Below are 21,318 nucleotides of genomic sequence, written 5' to 3'. Positions count from 1 at the left end.
ATCAGCCTTCCGCGGGTGTAGGCACATTTTTCTGTTGGTTCTCCGGCCTTTTCAACAGCAAACCAACTAACCGGGACTAAATCCTCGCCTACTCTGATCCGCTTAAAAGAGACAGTAAAAACTGCCTATTGATTCGGGCCCCTTGTAGGTCCCCTCCTCACGCATGCTTACATTTAGGATGAGTGTGCAGAGTAGTGAGTGTGCAGAGTAGTGAGTGTGCAGAGTAGTGAGTGTGCAGAGTAGTGAGTGTGCAGAGTAGTGAGTGTGCAGAGTAGTGAGTGTGCAGAGTAGTGAGTGTGCAGAGTAGTGAGTGTGCAGAGTAGTGAGTGTGCAGAGTAGTGAGTGCAGAGTGAGTGTGCAGAGTGAGTGTGCAGAGTAGTGAGTGCAGAGTGATTGTGCAGAGTAGTGAGTGCAGAGTGAGTGTGCAGAGTAGTGAGTGCAGAGTGAGTGTGCAGAGTAGTGAGTGCAGAGTGAGTGTGCAGAGTAGGGAGTGCAGAGTGAGTGTGCAGAGTAGTGAGTAGTGAGTGCAGAGTGAGTGTGCAGAGTAGTGAGTGCAGAGTGAGTGTGCAGAGTAGTGAGTGCAGAGTAGTGAGTGCAGAGTAGTGAGTGCAGAGTAGTGAGTGCAGAGTAGTGAGTGCAGAGTAGTGAGTGCAGAGTAGTGAGTGCAGAGTAGTGAGTGCAGAGTAGTGAGTGCAGAGTAGTGAGTGCAGAGTAGTGAGTGCAGAGTAGTGAGTGCAGAGTAGTGAGTAGTGAGTAGTGAGTGCAGAGTAGTGAGTGCAGAGTAGTGAGTAGTGAGTGCAGAGTAGTGAGTAGTGAGTGCAGAGTAGTGAGTAGTGAGTGCAGAGTAGTGAGTGGCTGGCCCTGTTTCTAGCTCAAGCGGCACCGGCACCTGTAGTCTAAAGATAATACCTCTGCCTCAAGTGAAGTACTCTGGTACCCAAGGATGACTAGCAAACAGTATTATTCACAACGTTGCTTACTATTCAGCAACATTTGACAGTTTGCAATCAATCTTTATAAAACAATTCAGAGTTTGATAACAAATTAATGCAACACATTGTAATATACAACGCAAATAGCTCAAACTTTAATGCTGCGAGACCTATTGCATTGTAAATGCTTGTTAAACTTGTTCGCCCTGCCTGGGCATTAGTTTAATACTCGGACATAGCAACAAGCAACAGAAAGGTGACCAGTCAACCTTTGCAAAGGGCATTCCACTATGGGCAACACGTGTCGCTGCATTTTTAGTAACTTTTGAACCGACTGAGCTAGAAACAATTTTTTTGTTTAATTCAGCAGATTGTGTGGCAGGTGAAGGATTAAGTGGCAAATGCAGCAAATCCACTATAACCATAGAACAATTCTAATATCCTTGTTTTTAACTAAAAGAAATGATGCTGAAGCAGTGATCTTATAAAGGGCAGGGTTTTTTTGTAAGAAAAAGAAGACCATTAGACTGTGAAGGACCCGCCTATGAAAACACACAGACATAAGCATGCAGTCAACATTTGTATCTAAATGTATATTTAGGTCAAAGCTATAGGTTTTCCTACTAGTTCTGGAAAAAAGTAATTATTTCGAATTGTAATATAAATGTGACAAATGGAGGTGGGGTCGCCCACTACTCACACACCGGCGGTGTCGCCCCTAAGGACTCTGGTCAATGTAGTAAAGTGTTCGCGATGCATCATCTTTCGATCTTCTGCTATCTTCGCTGTCTTCGCCATCCCTGGACACGTGTTTCGGGGTATTTACCCCTCATCAGCAGGGATAGGCCTTGTACTGGGGTTGCCGATGGCTGCCAATATCTGCCAGGTATAGTACCACTCAGGCGCGTAGGTGCGGGATCCCAGGCTCGTCAGCCCGCTGCTCAAGGGAGCTTTAAAGTTACAAATGGGGGTGGGGTCGCACACTACTCACACACCGGCGGTGTCGCCCCTAAGGACTCTGGTCAATGTAGTAAAGTGTTCGCGATGCATCATCTTTCGATCTTCTGCTATCTTCGCTGTCTTCGCCATCCCTGGACACGTGTTTCGGGGTATTACCCCTCATCAGCAGGGATAGGCCTTGTACTGGGGTTGCCGATGGCTGCCAATATCTGCCAGGTATAGTACCACTCAGGCGCGTAGGTGCGGGATCCCAGGCTCGTCAGCCCACTGCTCACGGGAGCTTTAAAGTTACAAATGGAGGTGGGGTCGCACACTACTCACACACCGGCGGTGTCGCCCCTAAGGACTCTGGTCAATGTAGTAAAGTGTTCGCGATGCATCATCTTTCGATCTTCTGCTATCTTCGCCATCCCTGGACACGTGTTTCGGGGTATTACCCCTCATCAGCAGGGATAGGCCGTGTACTGGGGTTGCCGATGGCTGCCAATATCTGCCAGGTATAGTACCACTCAGGCGCGTAGGTGCGGGATCCCAGGCTCGTCAGCCCACTGCTCACGGGAGCTTTAAAGTTACAAATGGAGGTGGGGTCGCACACTACTCACACACCGGCGGTGTCGCCCCTAAGGACTCTGGTCAATGTAGTAAAGTGTTCGCGATGCATCATCTTTCGATCTTCTGCTATCTTCGCTGTCTTCGCCATCCCTGGACACGTGTTTCGGGGTATTACCCCTCATCAGCAGGGATAGGCCGTGTACTGGGGTTGCCGATGGCTGCCAATATCTGCCAGGTATAGTACCACTCAGGCGCGTAGGTGCGGGATCCCAGGCTCGTCAGCCCACTGCTCACGGGAGCTTTAAAGTTACAAATGGAGGTGGGGTCGCACACTACTCACACACCGGCGGTGTCGCCCCTAAGGACTCTGGTCAATGTAGTAAAGTGTTCGCGATGCATCATCTTTCGATCTTCTGCTATCTTCGCTGTCTTCGCCATCCCTGGACACGTGTTTCGGGGTATTACCCCTCATCAGCAGGGATAGGCCTTGTACTGGGGTTGCCGATGGCTGCCAATATCTGCCAGGTATAGTACCACTCAGGCGCGTAGGTGCGGGATCCCAGGCTCGTCAGCCCACTGCTCACGGGAGCTTTAAAGTTACAAATGGAGGTGGGGTCGCACACTACTCACACACCGGCGGTGTCGCCCCTAAGGACTCTGGTCAATGTAGTAAAGTGTTCGCGATGCATCATCTTTCGATCTTCTGCTATCTTCGCTGTCTTCGCCATCCCTGGACACGTGTTTCGGGGTATTACCCCTCATCAGCAGGGATAGGCCGTGTACTGGGGTTGCCGATGGCTGCCAATATCTGCCAGGTATAGTACCACTCAGGCGCGTAGGTGCGGGATCCCAGGCTCGTCAGCCCACTGCTCACGGGAGCTTTAAAGTTACAAATGGAGGTGGGGTCGCACACTACTCACACACCGGCGGTGTCGCCCCTAAGGACTCTGGTCAATGTAGTAAAGTGTTCGCGATGCATCATCTTTCGATCTTCTGCTATCTTCGCTGTCTTCGCCATCCCTGGACACGTGTTTCGGGGTATTACCCCTCATCAGCAGGGATAGGCCGTGTACTGGGGTTGCCGATGGCTGCCAATATCTGCCAGGTATAGTACCACTCAGGCGCGTACAATGCATCCTTCACCTTTGCCAGGTAGTGTTTACTGTGCAGGAAAGTACCACGAAGGCTATTTATAGGTCCCTCACAAGGCAGGACTTTACCATGCAGGTAAGTTATGTTTTTTTAATTACATAAGCACATATATAGTTCAGTGTAATTATGTGAAATATGGCAAAATTACATTAAATTAATTTCAATCACATGAAATAGAAATCCGTCATTTTGCATTACATTTTAGCACAAAATGCATTACTGCATTAGTTTTTGGCACAATGACATGTTAAATAAAAGCACCGTGAACACAGTCATATGCATTTGGTTGTTCCTGTGTTTTTGTGGCAAGTTTTTTTACAGTGAATTACCCCATTCACTGTAAATTGTTACCACAATGGGCACATAAATTGGCATAATGGCTTAATTTTTCTGAAATTATACAAATTAAGCCAGCGTAATTAACATTTTGCCCAGACCTAGATATGAAGTGGGTAATTTTCCAAAATGTTAGGATATCTGGACCATTGGATCCTGCAGGACTTCTAATGAAGTCTAGCTGAGCCCAAAATGTTAAAACTGCTTGAATCACATTGGCTGATTGAGCCTTTTCTCCTGACACCCAATGGAGTCCCAACAATTACCCTGGACTGTACTGCAGGCCCTCACACTCACATCACAGTAACATTTTGCAGGTGCAATTTCTGGACTCAGGGGCTCAATACCAAAGTCCTTGAAAAAAAAATCAGAATAAAGGCGCATTGTAGGCACCCCTTGGCCATCAGGCTTCTTACACAAATAATCATAACAGTGACATCAGACAAGATTTAAATTAGCGACCATTACATGCAGGATTACTAGTAATGACCACCACTGTACATCTGGCAAGTTCACTAACATTGTCCTAAGAAAATGTGTTATCATTATTTGATTTGGAATGCATTTAGATGCCCCAACTGATTACAATAATGATTTTCTTTGGGTCCAATGTACGGAACTACTCTAATGAGACCAAACAAGGCCCTCCTGTGAGGTTTGTCTGAGTCCTGTGGGAGTCTGTACACGTGTCTGCCTTATGATACCTCTTAACTGTGCAAGCTTCCTTGGGAGTACCACAGTACTAGAAAGTAATTACCAAGTACTGAAAGCTGGGGTTGGTCAAACATGGGGTTGTGTGCAGGGCCCTCTGGTAATCCCTAACAGCACATGGCCAAAGTTCAAGTGCAGAAGGCGTGGCTGCATGCAAAGGGTTGGATGGTGGTCCAATTTAGAATTTGATTAAAAAAATCTATGAAAATACAAGGGTTGATGTTACCTTATTATTAGGCGGCGGAAGGTGAGAAAAGGTATTTTTTAAAAACCTAAAAAACACTGAAATACACAAGTTATAGTTAAGTCAACTTCCTATATCTGGCAGCTTCATCATGCACTTCCTATGACCTCACAAATGAAGTAACTTATCAATCAATCAATCAGGGAATTGTTAGGCGCACTACTCACCTGGCAGGGACTCAAGGTGCTGGGGAGGGAGGGGTGATGGTGAGCAGCTCCCGTCAGTCGAAGAGCCAGATCTTGAGGGTCTTTCGGAAGATGTGCAGAGAGGGGCGCATCTGATTTCCACTTGGATATCCCTCCAGGACTTGGCTTTGATGTAGGAGAAGGATCTTCCCCCCGTTCTGGCTCTGCGGATGCGCAGGGTTCGGGCAAGGTTGGCGGATCAGAGGTTTCTCTTGGGTATGTGGAAGAATAGTCTTTCTTTGAGGTATTGGGGTCCGGTGTTGTGGAAGCATTTGTAGGTGTTGGTGGGTATCTTGAAGGTTACTCTCTTCTTGATGGGGAGCAGGTGTTGGGTGATGTGTTCTTGTCGAGGGATGCCGAGGGCGAGTCTGGCTGCAGTGTTCTGTATGGTCGGAAGTTTGCAAAGCAGGGACTTGTTGATTCCAGCGTAGAGGGTGTTTCCGTAATCCAGTCTGCTGGTTATGAGTGAGTGGGTCTTTCTTGATTCGGTGGGGGGATCCATTTGAAGGTCTTGCGCAGGCTACGGTGGTTGTTGAAGCAGGGGTCACGAGAAGGGAATAGTCGAGTATGATGCTGAGGTCAGTGGGGGTGGGCAGGCTGCCGAGGGCTTTGGGCCACCAGGTGTTGTCCCTTGTGGTGGGAGAGGGTCTGAGGACGAGGGCCTCCATCTTCTCTAAGTTGAGCTTCAGGCAGCTGCGGCTCATCCAGGATACAATGTCCTTCATTCCTTCCTGGAAGCTGAGTCGGGTGGTGGTGGGATCCTTGGTGAGGGAGAGGATGAACTGGGTGTCATTGGCGCAGGAGACTATGTTCAGTCTGTGCTGTCTGATGATGGCAGCTAGTGGGGCCATGTAGATGTTGAAGAGCGTCGGGCTGAGAGAAGATCATTGAGGTACTACGCAGTTGATCTCTACATGTTCAGAGAGGACAGGTGGCAGTCTGTGGGTTCTGCCGAAGAGGAAGGAGCGGTGCCATTTGAGGGCGGTTCCCTGTATGTTGGCATCATGGAGTCTGGCGGCGAGAGTGCGGTGGGAGAAGGTGTAGAAGGCTGCGGAGAAGTCCAGTAGGATCAGGGCCATGGTGTGTCCTTGGTCAAGGAGGTTGCGGATGTTGTCTGTGGAGGCCAGTACGGCGGTCTCGGTGCTGTGGTTGCTTCGGAATTCGGACTGGGAGGGGTCGAGAATGGAGTTCTCTTCAATGAACTTCGTTAGTTAGGCGTTGAGGATCTTCTTGGTGACTTTGGCTGCGACGGGGAGGAGGGAGATGGGTCGGTAGTTCTTGAGGTCTGAAGGATCTGCCGAGGGCTTCTTGAGAAGGGGCTTGACCTCTGCGCGTTTCCAGTCATCAGGAAAAATTCCAGTTTCTAAGGAGGTGTTGATGCTACATCGTAGTTCCATTGCAATGGCAGAGCCTGCTCTGTGGAAGATGTGGGAAGGGCAGGGGTCTGTGGATGCTCCTGAGTGGATGTGTTTTCATGGTTGATTCAGTCTCTTCTGTGGTGGCTGGGGTCGAGGCGGAGATGGTGGGTTGACTGTCGTTGGTGGGGGAGTGAGTGGTTTAGTCCTCCTGTGTCAGTTTGTTGAAGTTGTCATAGAGGGACTTAATTTTTAGATGGAAGAAGGTGCTGAGCTTGTTGCGGACGTCCTGGGAGAGGGTGATGTCTATGGCTTCGCTGGGGGGTTTAGGGAATGATTACACTCACAATAACCAGTCTTTCTTCATCCCTGATTACATCAATGGTGCATGGCTCTCTGTAGACCTGGTGGTTTAATTCTTAACCTTTTAGCACAGTTCAGGATCGTGATTGTTTTATACAACACTGTGCCATGCAGTAGCAGCCTGTATAGTGCGCGCTGACGGGCGCTGACGTGGGGTGGGCGAATGGCAGGGTGGGGAGTAGTAAAATGTGCAATACTGCCGATTTCAGGTAAGTTAACAAAAAATAAATTAAATGAATTTCGTTGCGCAAGCTGCATCGCCAAATGTGATGCAGTGCGTGCAACAAAGTTCTTTTTATTTATTCATTTATTATATATATTTAGCAGAAGCTAAACGAGCATTTGGAAACAACAATGTAAGTAATATTTTCACATGCCAGAGTGAATTAAGTCAGCCCTGAGAAATCATTAAAAAATGAGTTGATGAAGTTTCCCTATTAAGAGCGTACTTGGGGACACTCACTGTTAAAAATAAGACAAAGTCATATGGAAAATGTAAAGAGGCACTTAGGTTTCAAGGAAATAGGAGACCACAGACTGTCAGGAGTTCAGAAAACACTGGGATACTCTGAGCATTTTGCACATGGCTAAAAACTATTGCCAACGACAAACGTCCCTCCAATGCTTGTTTAAAAATAGCTGATGCTTTTTGCAAGTAGGGGGTTGATTAATTTTCCGGAGTGCATCCCACCTCCACATGACTCAAAGAGAAGATGGTGAAGACTGAAATGTTCAACGAAAACATGATGATTAGCAGCCAAAATAAGAATTTAAAGGGGTGTTCCTTAATAAAACAAAACAAGCATTAAACGTTCTGTGCTTGTGCCGGTGAAGTCACTCTGCTGTTCTGTTTAATATATGCAGTGGGACAGGGTGCTTAGCTCTCATTAACATGTGAGGTTGCCTTGGCTATAGTGCAAATCTGACCAAAGGGCTTTACATTGATGCACTGTTTTTTCCTTTCTAAAGCAGAGTGAGATAAAGTGATTTCCCCAGCTGCTCTGGCCAGCATAGGAATAATGCTGCTCTGCATTTGCTGCACTTAAAAACGATACTTTTTTCAAGTTCAAGCTGTGAGCAGAGTCTCAAACACGCTCTGTCAGCCTTTCCGGCGAGTCACACCTGCTGCTGTTTGCTCCTGACTTCCTGCTCCCTTCACCAAGGTGTGTGCCTTAGGAAGCAGGAGAGCCCATCCCTCCCTGACTCGAACAGCCACGGCCTGGAGCTGTCATCACCAAGGCTGGCTACTTGGAGCCTTGTTATGCAGATATCTGCATTTGCACTTCTTTGGCTGGCAGTGGAAATGTCCGAGCGCACTTTTAGTTTGCTTTCCACAGGATAGGAACACTGCCCAGTGCCTCAGAGATTCTTTTAAAAAGAATCAAAAGAACCATGTAATTTTAAACTAAATGCTAGCACAGACGAAATTACATAATATATTTAGAGGCACTGGTCAGTCATTTACACGGAATGATAAATAAGCTGCACAATAAGGGCCTGTTATTTTTAAACCTTTCTCAGTCTGTTAAGTTACAGTTGCTCGATATGTAGTTTCTTTTTTCTATTGGTCTTTTACTTTAACTATGCTTTTGTTTTGAATGTGTTTTGAGAATGAATGAATTTGCAAAAATAAATACAGAGAGGAAACATCTTTTTTTGTCTGTATTTATCTGCAAAAAAACAGTAAAAGCGGAAAACTGGGAGCCTTAAAATCCTTTTAGCAATGTTTACAAAACAACTAATAATTTTCAGAAACAATTAATCTAAATTCAACAGCTTAAAATAGGTTTTAACATTGGGTTATGTATGTTTTCCTTCGAAATACGTGTGCTTTCTGCTGCTAGCATCTGTTCCTAATGAGCAAAGTGTGTTTAAATGCAAAGTGTGTTTAAGACTGCAGTACCGCCTCCTGTCTACAGGGGCAGAGAGAGCAAAAATATAAACACACTTTACAAAACACAGGTCCCCACAAGGCAATTTTTTAAAAAGTTGTAAAAATTTACACGGATGTTCCTGAAGTCATTTTCTATCATTTAGAAGACATTGCCTTGTAGGGACCTGGGTTCAGGTCCCCACAGCGCAATCAAGTCCCCACAGCGTGAGTGTGTTATCACACCCAAGTCCCCACAAGGATAGACATAGACACACACACACACACACACACACACATACACATACACATACATACACACACACACACACACACACACACACACACACACACACACACACACACACACACACTCACTCACTCACTCACTCACTCACTCACTCACTCACTCACTCACTCCCCTTCCGTCATCCCGGCCCCTTTAATTTTTTCCTTTACCTGCAAATGCCCCACGTCATCACGCATGCTTGCAGCAATGACGTTGCCAAATGTGGCATTTCACTCCGAGGACCCAGACAACCTACCTGATGAGTCGTGCCCCTCACCTACACTACTCTGCTACTTCGACTTCAGCTGATCATTTCACTCGGTGAATCGCCTTCAGCTAACCCTGTCTGCCTGTCAAAGATGTCTCAACCCTGGTTCAACGAATCTCTTAGAATCTTCAAACACGACTGTAGAAGACAAGCGCAAATGGCGTACGTAATATCAGGTAGAGGAGAGGGAAAAATGTAAAATCTGCTTAGGAAGTTATAAAAAATCAATCCTTGCAGCTAAATATTACACAGAACAAATAAAAACAGCTAATGACGCAAACAAAACTTTTGCAAACTGTAAAAAATGTATCATCGCCATGGTAAATAATATAGCTATCAATAATCAAGAATTTTTTTAAGATTCGCTAGCTTGTTTCTTCCATGAGAAAGTTCTGAACATCTTTAAAAATTTCACCAGCAGCAGCGCTGATAAGATACCTAAAAAATCATTTGCAATGCAATAGGTCTCGCATTTACGTGAGTTTGAGCTATTGACATTGCAAATAACAATGCCTTTTATATTTGTTTTCGTTTTAAAAACATAAATAAAAGGCATAGTCATTTACAATGCCAATAGCTTTAACTTGTGTAACTGCGAGACCGATTGCATTGCAAATGCTTGTTAACATTCTTGTGTGAATTATACACTATAGAGCTATCTTTATTAACTCAAAGTGCTTTAAGGCTGCTTGATCAGCATTTGTAGGGTGTAGTCCATCTGGTGTGTCCTGTTTGAAGTCCTGGGGCCCAGCCAAATACCATGGGAATCCCTCCATATTGGCATTCCTTTCATCTAGAAAAATATCACCTGTCTATATTTGTGTGTTCTTTGAGGCAGTCCCTGCCAGAAAATGTCTGTAAACAATTGTATTATTTCATCTTGCTGCATGTACAATATTGTCATGGACTGCAAAAGCAGGGAGTCATTGAAGAAGAGCTGAGCTGTGTTTACCATATTAAACAAACAGTGGCAAAGCCAAAGGGTCTGTTTTTAATGTCCTAACACATGCAAACAGCATTTGTGCATGTCTCTCTTCGCATATGTTTGCTTGCTAGAGCCAGATCTATAGATGTTATTAATCCTTCTGATTGACTGCTTGCACTAGCTAGGCAATGGGGAGGAGAAAGTTAAGTAGTTGGAAGGAACATATTGTACATTATGATTTAAAGAGTAGGTAGAATATGTATAGAAGGAGGTTCTCTACATGAGAGAGGCAGATGCTCTTCAGGGAGAGTTGCTCACTCTGTTGTCGCATTGATATACGGTTTTGTTTGAAAATATTGACATGTATTTACACACATTGTTCATGGGACACATCTATATTCGCTGGAAGTGAAGGTGCTGGGGGTGCGGCAGCACCCCATAATAATCACCTGGGTTTGAGAAGGTGAATGAGTAATAAGGATGCATTTACATTTTGTTTTTATCCTGTCACATTTGCTACGTCTTTAAAGACAGAGGTCAAATGCAAAGCAAGGTCGTCTGACAAATTTCTGCTTATTATTTTAACATGGAGATTGATGTTTACTTTTCTTATTCTTACTGCAGAGTTAGAAAATGTTGTAAAGGGCGCTGTCTGACAATCTTCGGGAGTACTGGTAGTTTGAAAGAAAAGGGTGTAGGATGTCAGTTCTTTCTAAGAAAAACCAAAGGTGGTGATGGACGGAGCGTTGACAATACAAACACTCACCCCCAGTCAAATGATCTGGGTTTAATCCATCACCGTTCTTTAGCTCACTCCGCCACCCCAGTTCAGACATGGCCATATGCAAATCAGTCTGACCCTGTGCCTCATGGGAACAGTCCAGCCCGAACTGCCAAACCATGTCTTCCCTGGACCGGAATCCAGCTTCCCAGGACCGGTTTCTAACACACAGCAACATTTAAGAACCTGAAAATTACCGGTACCTGAAAATTACCTGTACAAATATATCACCAGTGAGGAAAGTACAAATGAAGCAAATTTTGGGTAATTCTAAAGTGTAATGCAAGCAAAGATTTGAATATGATCAAAACAAATCGAGACACTTGGTAATGTGCAAATGATAAATATTTGCTGAAACCTGATTTCCACAGAAAACTGCATGTCAGTGCGAATTTTGTGGCAGTTTCAATGGAAAATGTGCTGTCTGTAAAAGACAATGTGCTACCACACCCTGCTTTAATGATTGATTTGTGGAAAAGAACTCCAAAGTACATTGCCAGCTATATACACTTCTTTTGTACCACTCTCCTGCTGAATGGGTATGGTTCATTTGCTATACTTGTTCTTTGTGTGATTCCGAGATGTTTCACAATCACTGTGAATGCAGCGATCTAACACTGATGGCAGCCCCCCTGCCTGAAAATTGTTCCAGCAGCACTGCACAAACCTCCTCTTCCTCAGGAGAAACTTCATCTCGTATAGGACTCTGGTGGGGGACGGGACGGTTATGTCCACTCTCTCCACTTCACCAACCTTCATGGAAACACCATATGCTAATGTTGACACATTGTACGTGATGGTTTGCGATGAAGTGCATACACCCGTCTCTCATACACCAGCTCTGGAGTAGAAATTAAATCTTATTTTACCTACATTTTCCATTTAAGAACTTTGCAGGAAATATACACTTAACCCCTCATTAATGGAAAGGCTGGACCTTATAACATGAGCAGATCCTGTCCCTTCAACCATGTGACATGCGATCAAATCAATACTAAAGGTGTGATGCAAGCTCGCTGCTTTAGTATTAACAGAGGCTAGCTGAAAAAGCATGTAAACATTCAGCAGTGGCTCACAATGGCAGTATTTTCAGTCATAACATTTCAATCCATCTCCTTTGTCCTAATTTTAAGGAATTTATTAATTATCCACCCCAATCATTTTTCTTAGCTGATGGAAATAAATTCCCAGCATAGTAAAACACCAGCTTAAATGTTGCCTTTTCTTCCCACAATCATAAAAAAGTGTAATTACCGTAGACGCTCTAAAATGAGTAATGTGCCCCATCTGGATCACTTAATTTTCTGTCAGTGTCCCCGTCCCTTGAGTTCTGTGAGCGTACTGTTGAGTGTATCTTAGTTTAAAGGACCTTGTGGGGCTTCCACAGGCCAGCAAGTTATACATTGCAATGTCTTTACTAACAACTGGGAATATACTTAAAAACAATCAAAAGGTTGTTTTCAAGTATCAATGAACTGCAGTTGAGACACTATTTAGGCATCTTCCCCTGGAGAACTTGCATAATTACAGACAAATCAAAAGTACGCTGTTGTAAACGGGTAACTGCCTGATACCCTAAACGCCAAAGGGCAGTCGCATGGGCCTATCTCAAATTGTTAACTACACTGGCAGTTAATCCAGTTGTTGTGTGGGGCTGCCCGATTGCCCTGCTCTATGTATGCTAAATGATCTGAACCAACATGTGAATGACCCTTCCAGGAAGCAGTGGCTGAAGTGGGTGGATATGGAGCTCCTTTCTGTATTTTATTATTGTTACTTTTATTATTACTATTATTATTATTTACAAAATATTTGTCTAGGCAGATTAATCTCTCTTACACCAGACCTAAAAATGTGTTTGTTCTTCTTTAGCTTGTAGAGCTTATAAAGTGTATATGTTTCACCTATGCCGGATTTGTTTATTTGTAAACATTTTTTTTCCTAGCAAAACATTTTTGGGGTCAATCACACCCAGTGAATGTTTGTAGCCTAATTAGATTGCTGAATGCCTCAGTTTCTCTTTCTCTTGTTATATTCATGTGTTCTTAATTTACTACGAACTGCCTCGTCTTTTCGTCAACCCTCTTCAATATACAACATGTTTCTCCATATCCTCGGTTCACTTGTTTGAGTTATCGATGAACTGCTAGAAATTGCGGGCAGCTGATTTCAGCAGACAGATATTTCGTAGCACTCCTTGAAAGCCATTGAGTGCCTCTTCTCTCATAGCTAGAGCAGGATAAACAGAGTTCCTAGTAGAGAAAAGGCAACATGTTAGATCTGCAACAATGTCACTTTAAAATACTTTCTTTTTTTCAAATTTGTGTTTTTTAGATCCCGCCTAACTATTTCTGCCCCCTTGTGCCATTTCCCTTCTTCTATTTAGGGACTTACCTTGCTCCGGGTTATCTTAACACATACAACAAAAGCAACAGCTCTTTGTGTGACAATAATTTGGCTATATTCCCTTTTCTCTGGGTGGCAGGCACCCTTCTATAAAACAATTTCTTCTTTAGCTGATCACTAGAGCGGTCCTTCCCAATGGTCCTATTTTTCCTGGTTTCGTGACTTTGATATGGCTAATGTCTAGTGCACAGTGTACGTTTTGTTCCCTTTATTGGATGTTAGGCAATGTGATTTGGGTAGAAGAACTTCCAATCAAAATATCAGTGATTTAAACTATATTAATTTGCTAGATAAACAATTTGCGTCCAAACTTACCTCCACTTAAGGCAGCTCAAGGAACATAATGTATTTCTTCTATGTCAGAGAGATTGGAGATGCCACTTGCTCTCCCAGCAGTTTCTGCTTCCATAATGGGATTTTCTTTGTGACTTTATATCCCCCCCACCCCCACCCACCCCCCCCCGGAGCAACTCTGCGGCTGATATCCACACTGGGTTCTCTCCCTCCATTTCATTTTGGCAGCCTCACCTCCCCTCCAAGACCACTTATGCTGCACAAGTAAGAGAGCTCTCAATGCCTAGTCATTCTAGTTTAATTGATGCTTTTGTATGTGGCAGATGGATCCGGTCATTTATCACCTGAAGCTGAGAAGCACGGTAATAATCTTATAACGTTGCACGTTTGGCGGTACTGTATCTCCATGACAGGATGTCGAATAGATCTAGGTCAGCGCCATGTGGGGTGTTATCTGATCCAACAGTAGGTTCCTCAGTTTCCCCAGCAGTCATTTAAAAACGTATGGCATATTGGAGGGGCTGATTTGCGAAATCACGTTTTGCTCTAAACCGGTTCAATTAAATCATTTGGAAAACGTCTGTTCTTCCAGTGACAAAATCTGTGGCTTTCTAGAAATCCTGTTGTTATGCTGTTCATGGTTCCATTAAAAAAGGTGTATTTTCTTTGGATAATTTCTGTTCCCAGGTATCTAAATCCCTCATAATTTGTGCAGATTCTTTCCTGGATCTCATGCCCAGTCTCCTCTCCTAGTCATTAATGGCCAACGCAGCTGACTTGGACCAATTATTCCCATATAAACTCAGTAATCACTGAACATTTTCTAGATTTTATTATCCATCTCTCCCTCTTCCAAACCCGCCCCCAGCCCATACTAGTTATGCCGTCCTCACTCAGCATGCCATTGGCTCAATCTGCAAGCCAAAGAGAAGCAGGAAAGGGGGTATACCTGCCGTGTTTACTTATACAGCATGAACACTAGGGAGACTATAAAACTGACTCTAACTGCTGCTGAGAACTCTACATAAATTAGAATCACCCAGGAATGCAACCCAAGCCAGTACCAAAGCGCTCAATGGTCTGGAACAGAAACTACCACTTCACCGACTCAAACACTTTGAGAGGTCTTTAAAATGTAAGCATTGTCTTCCAGTCTGCCATTTTCAAAGGCCCCATTAGATCTTGAGACCACTGACTGTCTTCAGTTCAGAAGCAAAGTACAACAACCATATTGTCTGCCTGACATGGAAATAAAGTTAAGGACTCATCCACCACTTTGTTATTTATGTTGCTATTCAGACCTGATTATAATTCGCAAACATTGTGTGTAATTAGCACCAAAACTGATGATAGACGGAGAATGAGCACCACCACTTAAGCTGTAAAGTTATCAACTACACTTTTCATGAAGAATCAAAAAATGAAAGAAATGTGCATAGAGAGGTTATCCATGATTAAGAAAGTGAAAATAGAACATGTAAGCTTTAAACAATGACTGTGTCGCAGTCCCCTGCCTTATCACTTGAACTGTATTAGACTGTAGAATAATGTTATGCAGATGTGTGCCTAACACAAGAGGCATGCTGGAGTGCTGAAGGAGAGTGCTGAAACCATATGCTGCTATATTTTAGCTATTGTACTTTCTTAAAATAATCCCCTCTGGAATGAGAATTACATTTTTGTACTCTATAGTATTTTTTTTTAATAGTGAGGAGGTTAGGAGTAGAGCGTACGGTAATCTCACTTCAAAATCTTATCTGTAGTCAGGCCCCTGTCTGTGTGCACTAAGATTGTTTTGTGTAAATCGGGTTGTATTGGCAAGATTTTCTCCAACCTTAAAGTATTAAAATGTCCCCAGCAGTATGTTTGTATTTATTTGCCCAGTGATATTTATAGTTAAGCAAATTATACTACTGTTGTTACAGATGATCAGAAACCTGTGTTTTTATGTGGGCTCACATACTTTTGTCTTAGAAGTTGCATTTAGATGAAATCAGAGCTTTCTAACCTCTCTTTTCTGTTTGCATGCAGGTTGGCATGGCAGTTGCCCCTCATTTGAAGGAAAGTTTGAACAAGAACTTCTTTGACTTTCTTCTGACTTTTAAACAAGTAAGAAATCCTTTTACCTTTCTTAAGCATTTGTGTTTTCCTATGGAAACTATTGTTACTCCACATATTGTGCTTTCATGCACTCTGGCATCTCTATTTTCATTTAAGTTTGTGAAGTTCATTTCTGGTTGTCTGTTCGATTTTGTAAGGAAATAAACTAACGTGTGAATACTGGGTCTCCTCATTGAGTTCCATTCCAGTAAGTGAATTTGTAATAACTGTGAGGTTTAACCCATGTTTGTTTGGATCGAATAGAAGTTATTTGCAAAAGATCACACCAAATTATCATTGAGTGCAGCTTGGAAGCAATGACAATGTGTGAAGCCTGCTGAAGATCATTGGCATATGCTTTCTGAGAACACATTATTTATCAGTCCTATAAGCATCCTGGGCACTGGCTTATGAAGTTCAAGGAGGTTTACATAGATGTATTGACAGCAAAGTATATTATAGATGGGTGACTTTTGAATTATTTTAAATTGGTTAAAATGCTCAAAGACATGAAGAGAAGTTATTACATTCTGGTGATGCTTCTCCTTTGGGATGCGGGTGAGCAGAGCTCCTTGTTGTCTGGGATGGACCAAACTCAACAATAAGTCAAGATTCTGTGGACTCATATGAGACACATGCTTTCCTATACTGATGATGGGGTCAGACTTCTTGTGACCCAAGTTGGAATTCAATTCCTTGGAGAGAGTGTAATGTGTTGAGCTTCTCAGTGCATGACTTTTTTTTTTTCTTAAGAGAATGGTTATGGTCTTAATATCTTGAAAACCATGATGGGTCGTATGCCTCGGAGGTCTAGAACTGTCAATCATCTCTGAAATTGCTTGTGATTTTCTGATTTTAGTTCTGTACATGTTAGTGAAAATGCATAACTGTGAGGTGACATTCGTGCATGAGGTAAAGGTCACAGTTACTTCAGTAAGTACATTCCTTCACTTCATGTAACACACATTGTTCCACCATTATTCGATGTGGAGGGGAAAGTGTTAATATTTTCTACGTTTGAGATGTTTTCAGTGCTTTCGTACCGGGGCACTCCTTGGAGTAGCGCTGCACGTTATAAATTGCTATCATTATCTTACACTTTGTATGGCACTGTGATCAGTGAATTGCAGAGAGATTAAAATCTTTTTATTCCTGTTTAGATTCATGGGGACTCAGTCCAGAACCTGCTTGTGGTGCAGTGTGTGGAGATTCCACTGTACCTCACTCTCTACTCTCCAGCTATAGATTGGATTTTGCAGTGCATCGCATATCGAGCTCCTGAGGTAAATATTTAATTCCAAGTGGAAAAAGTAGAATTGTTTTCTTTTTTCATTACTCCGATTTTTTTGTCTCTGATTTTCATTATTCATTTAAATTGAGGGTAGGTTAGTGATTAATGTGATTTCTGAGAGTTGAAGTTCTGAAGTCAAAACCTGTCTCTCTGGGGTAATTCTGAAGTCAAATATTGACTGTAGGATTTAAAAATCATATATTGATTCTACTAAGTAAGGATTGCTAGTTAGTAATTGGTGCAATAGTAACATTTAAAGGCTCAGGTGTGCTTTTAATCACAGGTGCTAAAGTATTTAGTCCTTTCATCCCAGTGTGTCAGGTTTAATGGTAGACTAAAGGTTACTGTCAGAATTAACTTGGGGTTTGATAACGTTCAAGTAAGGATAAGGTTGTGTACAGGGTTACCATAAACGTCAAGGTCTATGGATAATATAAGCATCCATGTCAATAAGAAAACCGCATAAAAACTCCTGCTCGCCCCATAAACTTTGGGGTCATGTGACCATGGGACGCGTCCCCTTAATCTTCAAAGTCTGGTACCCTGACTCTTCATTTTATTAGTGGATGATTGCTGTACATTTTTGTGCAGAGTACCATTCTTGACAGCAGCCTATCAAATTGTAGAAATGATGTTTCTTAGCCCTTCTCTCTCTTGCAGCACAAATGGGACTATCAACCCGTTTCTTGATAACTTCCAGAGCATTCTTGTACTTTGATAGATTGAGCAGTCTATGTGTGTGTCATGAATGGCCGGGCGTGCAAGGATAGAGTACAAGACAGCAGTTATTGTTCTTTGTTGCTGACATAATAGGCAGAATGATGGTACATGTCAATGAGGTTGCTCTTCTTACGAAGTTAGTAGATTTCATGCAGATTATATGGGGCACTCTAACGGTGGTAGCCTGTGTAAAGAACAGGACCTGGTGAAGCAGCATTGATGATAAATGTGGCCACACTCAGAGCTGCATTTGTCATCGTCCACAACTCGTTTTGTTAGCATTTAAAGACACTTAACAGATGCTGTTTAAAGTCTGTTTTTTATTTTTTTTATTTTAAACATTAATTAGTGTGATATTCAATTACAGGCTTTGCTTACTGAGATGATGGAGAGATGCAAGAAACTGGGAAACAAGTAGGTTTTAAAATCCATCTCTTGTGAATACACTTGGATATTTCTTAAGACTTTCTAAATGTCTTCTTTCCTCCCGCCATCCTCCTTTCTTCTAACACTGTCCTCCGTTATCTCTGTGAACCAGAAAGTTCTAGTGCAGACGACTCTATAACGATCAATGCCAACCTTCAGTGACTTCTGAGTAGCCAGGAAATTTGCTTCATTTGTAAATATACCTGCAAATGTTGTGAAACTCCCATTTGTTCTTTATTGATTTTTACATGATATTTCAGACATTCTCAGTACACCTTAACCTTCCTTTAGCAGGATCATAATTGCCCACATCGTTATACAGATAATACAGTTGCAGAGAATCGGAATAATGGGCACTATATTCCACGTAATGTCCCGCCCCCTCCCTTAATACCCTAATGTCTACAAGGCAATTAGTGTTTGTCCTGGATCCGCTGTAAATGTCCTCATGTTTTATTTAATACACCCTTTCCTCAACAGTCCCCCACCCGCACCTCCCCCCAAGGCGTGTCACTTGCTTACAGATCTTTAGTGAGCTCCCCTTGTCTACTCCAATTTAGGTTGCACATTAGGATTTAGGGTAACTTCTTCAGGATCCCTCAGACAGTGAGGGCGTCAGCGTGATCCGTCCATGATAGTGTTCCAGGATGAACTAACTCCTCTCAGGGTTCTGTATCCTCTATTGGGTCTTCTTCTCCAACATCATCTAGGGTCTTAAGTAACACAACTAGAGCTTCCCAGGCCCTCGCTGCGTCTAATGCCCTCTCGCTCCCCGTGCGTTTCACCATTTGCATCCTAATCACTCCCTCACACTCCGCCCACTTAATGAATTCTTTCTTCCATCTGGCTCTGCTTGGCGCTTGTTTTGGTATCCAGTGCGTGGTAATATCCCTTCTGACTAACAGTAAGCCCAGGTCCAGGAACTTGCTTCTGACTTTATTTTTGAATGTGTGTACGAACCAGTGCAACATGCAGTACTTGAAAGGAACCTGAACTTCCCTATCAGTAATGTCGGCTAACACCATACCCACCTCCTCCCAGAATGTTGTGAAACTCCCATGCTAAATAAAAAACAATAAAGCAGCTTGTGCTGGGTTTTTTGGGTTTCTGTATATTACATGTCAGAATGTGATCAATTTGACTTGAGAGTAGGAATTGGACAAGTTTTCCCTAAGGGCCTAACTTTAGAGATAGACAGAAGTAGGACATATTTCATAGCCAGAGGAAGGTGTTCAATTTCATTGTTAGTCCATTCATCATTTGTTAGTCTTCACAATTTAAGGTACATCATTTACAGTTGTCTGGCATTGTTACCTAGTCAGCATTCAATCTGAAACTTCCTGTTGGACATTGGCTACATCACTGCCCCTAGTACTCATAAGCCTAATTTACTTAAGCACTTTTTGAAGAGTTTACCTATTCTGTACCTTGAAGTAAAATCTAGTCTCTGGATTTTACAGTGTACATATTTTGAGCCTTAGTTGGTCACTAGCTTAGATTTTGAAAGCCCAAAATGAGCGCTCAATTTCAGCTTGACATGCTTATGTACTTCTTTGAATCTTCCTTCTAGTGCCCTGCTTCTGAATTCCGTGATGTCTGCCTTTAGAGCTGAATTTATTGCAACAAGGTCCATGGATTTTATTGCCATGATTAAGGAGTGTGATGAGTCTGGATTCCCTAAGGTAAGTTATGCATTTCGAAGTAACAAAAGCCTAATGTGTGATTTCAAATTAGGAGACACTGTAGTAAAAAGCATCTATCTATTGAACCTGGTATGTCAGCTGTGTACGAACTTTGAGTACATAATGTCTTCAACTGTGTTTTTTGCAATTTTCACCCCGAGTGAGCTGGGTATGCTCAGACGTGAGTCCCAGGCTCTCCACACCACTGGAGTCAAGCTATCCAGGCTGGTGAAGGCTGATAGCCAGAAACCGGTCCTTGGATGCTAGATTCCGGTCTGGGAAAGACATGGCTTGGTAGTTCGGACTGGACTGTTCCCATGAGGCACAGGGTCAGAGCTGATTTGCATATAGCCAGTGTCTAACCCAGGGTGGTGTGAAGTGCAAAAAAACGATGGATTTAGGCCCAGATCCTTGTACTGGGGTGAATGTATGACATTGTTCTACATTCTGTCCATCAACTGTGTTTTTTGCAATTTTCACCCCGAGTGGGCTGGGTATGCTCAGACGTGAGTTCCAGGCTCTCCACACCACTGGAGTCAAGCTATCCAGGCTGATGAAGGCTGATAGCCAGAAACCGGTCCTTGGATGCTTTATTCCGGTCTGGGAAAGACATGGCTTGGTAGTTCGGACTGGACTGTTCCCATGAGGCACAGGGTCAGAGCTGATTTGCATATAGCCAGTGTCTAACCCAGGGTGGTGTGAAGTGCAAAAAAACGATGGATTTAGGCCCAGATCCTTGTACTGGGGTGAATGTATGACATTGTTCTACATTCTGTCCATCAACTGTGTTTTTTGCAATTCAACACACTTGGGACATCAAGAAATTAAGTGTTCATCATACAGGCCTCAAGTCTTGAAACTGAGGGAATACGAGTGTATTCCTTTATCAAATCTTGCTTATTAGAAAAAGCCTCAATCTTGTCACTGTATCAGTCCTGTGACACCAGATTGTGAAGTAAAATGTAGTTATCGCACTTAGGGATCCAATGTACCGACAGAGCAGCTAGCCCATCAAATATGGGACACCTGTAGTTAAAAATCTCACCATGTGTCAATATGGAACAAGGAACCTATCGAGCCAGCGTTATGCCACCAATAGGAATGCAATTCGACACTGTACGTTTTATGTGTCAAACCTTGGTCTGGTACAGTGCTGGATTAACCATTAAGCAAAGTAAGCATGTGCTTAGGGCATCAAGGGAAGGGGTGCACCACAGACATTTTCCATTGCCGGATTTACCATGGACCATTTGGTGCAGAATTGCAAATGGTGCAGCTGAACCTATAAATAAAGTGGAAGTATACAAATATGAACTTTATTTTCAATCTTACTGTAAGTTTTGTTTCATTTAGAAAAATAAAATGTTGTTTTACAGTTTCTTATTGTTTATATTTTTAACTAGATATATATGGAGTCACCAAAATATTGTATATGCTTAGGGCCTCTAAAGGTCTTAATCCAGTCCTGATCTGGTA

At 43.0% G+C, this 21,318-nt stretch overlaps 1 protein-coding gene across 2 annotated transcripts in view; it reads left to right on the top strand.

The window, feature by feature from the left end:
* Positions 1-21,318, top strand: part of VPS35L (VPS35 endosomal protein sorting factor like) — a 479,692-nt gene that overhangs the window by 185,127 nt on the left and 273,247 nt on the right. For both annotated transcript variants that reach the window (XM_078665104.1, XM_078665105.1), the window contains exons 13-16: positions 15,655-15,732; positions 16,884-17,006; positions 18,102-18,148; positions 19,731-19,842. In XM_078665104.1, the coding sequence (XP_078521230.1) occupies positions 15,655-15,732; positions 16,884-17,006; positions 18,102-18,148; positions 19,731-19,842 (360 nt within the window). The remainder of the gene's footprint in view (positions 1-15,654; positions 15,733-16,883; positions 17,007-18,101; positions 18,149-19,730; positions 19,843-21,318) is intronic.

Source organism: Lissotriton helveticus, chromosome 10, assembly GCF_964261635.1.
Source record: "Lissotriton helveticus chromosome 10, aLisHel1.1, whole genome shotgun sequence".
Taxonomy (NCBI): Eukaryota; Metazoa; Chordata; class Amphibia; order Caudata; family Salamandridae; genus Lissotriton; species Lissotriton helveticus.
This window is presented reverse-complemented; position numbering and strand designations above follow the sequence as displayed.